This window comes from Octopus bimaculoides, chromosome 3 (assembly GCF_001194135.2).
Source record: "Octopus bimaculoides isolate UCB-OBI-ISO-001 chromosome 3, ASM119413v2, whole genome shotgun sequence".
Classification (NCBI taxonomy): Eukaryota; Metazoa; Mollusca; class Cephalopoda; order Octopoda; family Octopodidae; genus Octopus; species Octopus bimaculoides.
In genome coordinates, this window is record NC_068983.1 from 84,256,045 (window position 1) to 84,260,189 (window position 4,145).

Consider the following 4,145-nt stretch of genomic DNA (forward strand, 5'->3'; position numbering starts at 1 on the left):
TATATGTATATATATATATATACAGTTGAATGTTCTATTAAGGTAGGCTCAACAAAAATATTACTCCATCCAGTGAGAGATAAACATAATTTAAATGATATTAAATGACATATATACATTATTTTTTTTTAAATCTCAGTAATGATTTCAAGAGTCAAGAATAAAGTATGTAAGACAGGCATAAACAAAAATATTCTTAACTGAAATCAACAAAGTAAAATATAGTTTTATTTTGTAATACAGAATACACTGCATACATTCAAACACAGATGTACACAGACATAGTTGGAATGCTGTATCACAAACAGGTATACTTAATTGTAATCTCAGGCATATTTCTATACAGGCTCATATATAAAAAGCCATATATATATACATAAATTTATGTATAGTTGCATAAATATACATATCAATTCATAAAAAAAAATCCAATGGCATATATACCTACTTGCATCATAACTACACACAGACATATTCTCATTTAAGCTTACCAAGTCATATCCATTTAGAAATATATCTAAATACACACAATATACATCCTCAGACATTGAGGACATGGAGATGATGTGACTTTCAATCATACACAAGTACGTATGCTCTTATAGACAGCACCAAACACAACCCATGCACACAATTGACATCATACATCGCTAGAAACATATAAGTAGAAACATCACACTGATCAGATCAGAGAGCCACAACCATTCACATCACATGCACATAGCCTGCAGCATAAACACAAAGAACAAAAAATCACACCATATTACACATCTTATACGCCACACAGCTCCATGTCACACACTGCCCTGCACTACACATCACATATCATATCACACAACACTACCCTAAACCAAATCACATACAATATAGCTGCATGCTACATCCACCTATCCTACTATGCTTTACTACACAAATCCTTGCACATTAGCATACTACACATAAGACTACACTGCACAACACATCACACATGCACAGTGCTACACATCCCCACTTCGGCATACTGTATTACATTACAGCTCACCACACCACAACCATCCAAGAACAACTACAAGAAATCTCTGACCTGTGTGTATGCGATGGTGCTGCTGTAGATGACAGAGTTGTTTGAAAGATTTATCACAATAGCTACAGTGGTATTTGCGTGCACCAGTGTGTACAAGATTATGCTGAATTAACTGTTGCTTGCTCTTAAAACCTTTAAAGCATGTTGGACAGGGAAATTTACGATATAGCTTGTCAAGATTCTGTTCTCCTCCTTCTCCAACTGTTTGCTCTCCAGGGTTCATGGATACAGGGTTATTTGCATCAGATGTTAGCGACATAGTAGCAGACTGGTTCCCAGATGTCATTGATGTTGCTGTTGAGGGTGTAACAAGTGTAGAACATGCAAATTTGCGATAGATTTTATCAATGTTGTTTCCATCCATATTCATATGTCTTGTTTCATTTGGCATGTTTGACCTCATGTTCATTGATGTATGGTTTGCACTTCCAGGAGCCATCGGCACATGAGTTCCAACTCCAGGAGTCATTGAAGATAACACGGAGCGGGATGAGGAATTAGTTCGATTTTGTTGGCCCCCTTGAGAGTGGCACTCAGATTCTGCCATTCCTCCAGAACATCACTGCAATAATAAAATTTTAAAATGAAACACACTGCTTAACCAATAAAAAATCATGCAAATTATTATTTAAAAAAAGCAAAAAATATTTAAAATATAATTATATATATATAAATATATATATACATATACACACACACACACACTTATAATCTTGTGGTTAAGAAGTTCATTTCTCTATTATGTGGTTTTGATTCCACTGTGCAGATCCTTGGGCAAGTGTATCTCTGCTGCAGATTAATCAAAGCCTTATGAATAAAATTTAGGAGATGGAAACTGTGTATATCAGCACACACTGAACAAAAATAAAGAGGTAGTTAGTTTCAATTAGGGTATCACCTTTTACTTCAAGCACAGCTTGCCAATGATACAATAAGTATTAGACAAAGTACTGGGATTGATACAACCAACAAAAACCCTTGAAAATGTAGTGGATGTTGCCAAGAATAAACACTTAAACATGAAATAAATGTACTTATTCTTCAATGAGATAAACTGAGTACTGTATCTTTACTAAGAGTTTTAAAGTAATTGTATCCACTATAAAAAATACTATTTTTGTCATCTATCATAGTATAATAACTTTGATAAAAGTCAAAATATGTTTTTGGGCAAAAATAAGCTAAAGGCAAAGATAGTCAGCTAATCATTTCTCAATTCTTGACAATGACATGTCTGGATTCAGTTGCTGAAAAAATGAGTTTTAAATTGAAATGAAACTCTATTTTTACAAGCAGTGTTATTCACTATTTCTTTCCACATCTCATGTCTTCCTCTCAATACAAAAATGTATTTCCATCCAACTCATTTCTGATTCACAATATTTTATACAGAATAGTGTCTTCTCATGATTTAACAGAATTATGCCTACCACTTTTGGGTGCCTATTTTTCATGGCTCTGGCTCTGGCAAAACAAGATCACTTGATAGAGTAGAGTAACAGTACTGAGGGAGGTGGTTTTGTCACCTGACACCATGCTTGCACATGGCATGAATAGCTCTGACCAGCCATTCATGTGATCCTAGATTCTGCAGCAACCACCAGATTAGGGAGCAAGGAAAGTAGTTCAATTTTCTCTAAGTTAACCATTATAATTCTGTTATTTATAAACATTTCTCAGCTAATTCAGTTAGTTTCAAGGAGGTTGTAAATGATTAGGTCATCTTCTTAACACAAGCCCATAGCATATTTCCAGTTGGGAGGATGAAAGAAAACTGAATAGTATTGTATATGTTTCAGGATACAATTTCATAGGTCATGCTCAGAAGAGAATTAATAATCACATAAGAACTAAGCATTTTGTTGCTTTTAATTTGAAAGATAACATTGTGCAGCAGCTTCTGATAGTACAGCTCATGGACAACCAGCATCTTGTAAGTAAATGTGGTAGATCAAACTTTGCAGAAGCCCACTGTGTGTGTGTGTGTGTGTGTGTGTAATATATATATATATTATGATGATGATGATGATGATGATGATGATGATGATGATATATACGTATGTGTGTGTATGTGCATCATGTTTGTCTCTCGTTACTTGACAAATGGTGTTGGTTTGTTTACATCCCCACAAGTTAGTGATTCAACAGAAAAAAGAAAGAGAGGGACTGATAGAATAAGTACCAAACTTGAAATAAGTAGTGGAATCGATTTTATTGACTAAACTCTTCAAACTTGTGCCCCAGCAAGGCCACAGTCTAATGACTACAAAAAGTAAAAGAGTAAAATAATAAAAGAATTCAAACCTAAAAGTTAATGTCTTCAGGTCATACAGTATATGTATATACAATACGCCATCTGTTGCTGGTACAGATGATGTAGAATAATGCTTAACAACTTTATATATAATGCATCATAAGTAAATTTGCCCTGTTATATAATAGACAAACTAAGTTCATTTGTACTAAAAACTTATTTTACTTGGTATTTTTGTTCTATGTGGTCTAATCTAAGCACTTTAATTAAGTCGTTAATTTTAAAATCACTATTTGAATAGCTTTATTAAAGTGTGCCTTGAAACAACTGAAATATGATGCCTGTACACTATATTGCACAATGAGTGCATTATGCAGCTAATGCAAACAAATACAAAACCCAGATCAGTCACTCAACATTCCATACAAATGCAGTTTGGATGTTTTCTGCAATTACTATTACAGAACATTCATATTTGCTAGGCCTGGTCATGTAGTGTGAACAGTATCCCCCAGCTGTGATCATCATCATCATCATCATCATCGTTTAACGTCCACCTTCCATGCTAGCATGGGTTGGACGATTTGACTGAGGACTGGTGAAACCGGATGGCAACACCAGGCTCCAATCTAATTTGGCAGAGTTTCTACAGCTGGATGCCCTTCCTAACGCCAACCACTCAGAGAGTGTAGTGGGTGCTTTTACGAGTCACCCACACGAAAACGGCCACGCTCGAAATGGTGTCTTTTATGTGCCACCCGCACAAGAGCCAGTCCAGGGGCACTGGCAACAATCTCGCTCGAAAAACCTCATGTGTCACCCGCACAT

At 35.3% G+C, this 4,145-nt stretch overlaps 1 protein-coding gene across 6 annotated transcripts in view; it reads right to left on the reverse strand.

Moving 5' to 3' along the window:
- The window catches only part of LOC106872997 (zinc finger protein squeeze), a 74,695-nt gene that overhangs the window by 14,895 nt on the left and 55,655 nt on the right, over window positions 1-4,145 (reverse strand). For all 6 annotated transcript variants that reach the window (XM_052966252.1, XM_014920196.2, XM_052966249.1 and 3 more), the window contains one exon: window positions 1,064-1,625. In XM_052966252.1, coding sequence (XP_052822212.1) covers window positions 1,064-1,610 — 547 coding nt within the window. In that variant the 5' untranslated portion in view covers window positions 1,611-1,625. The remainder of the gene's footprint in view (window positions 1-1,063; window positions 1,626-4,145) is intronic.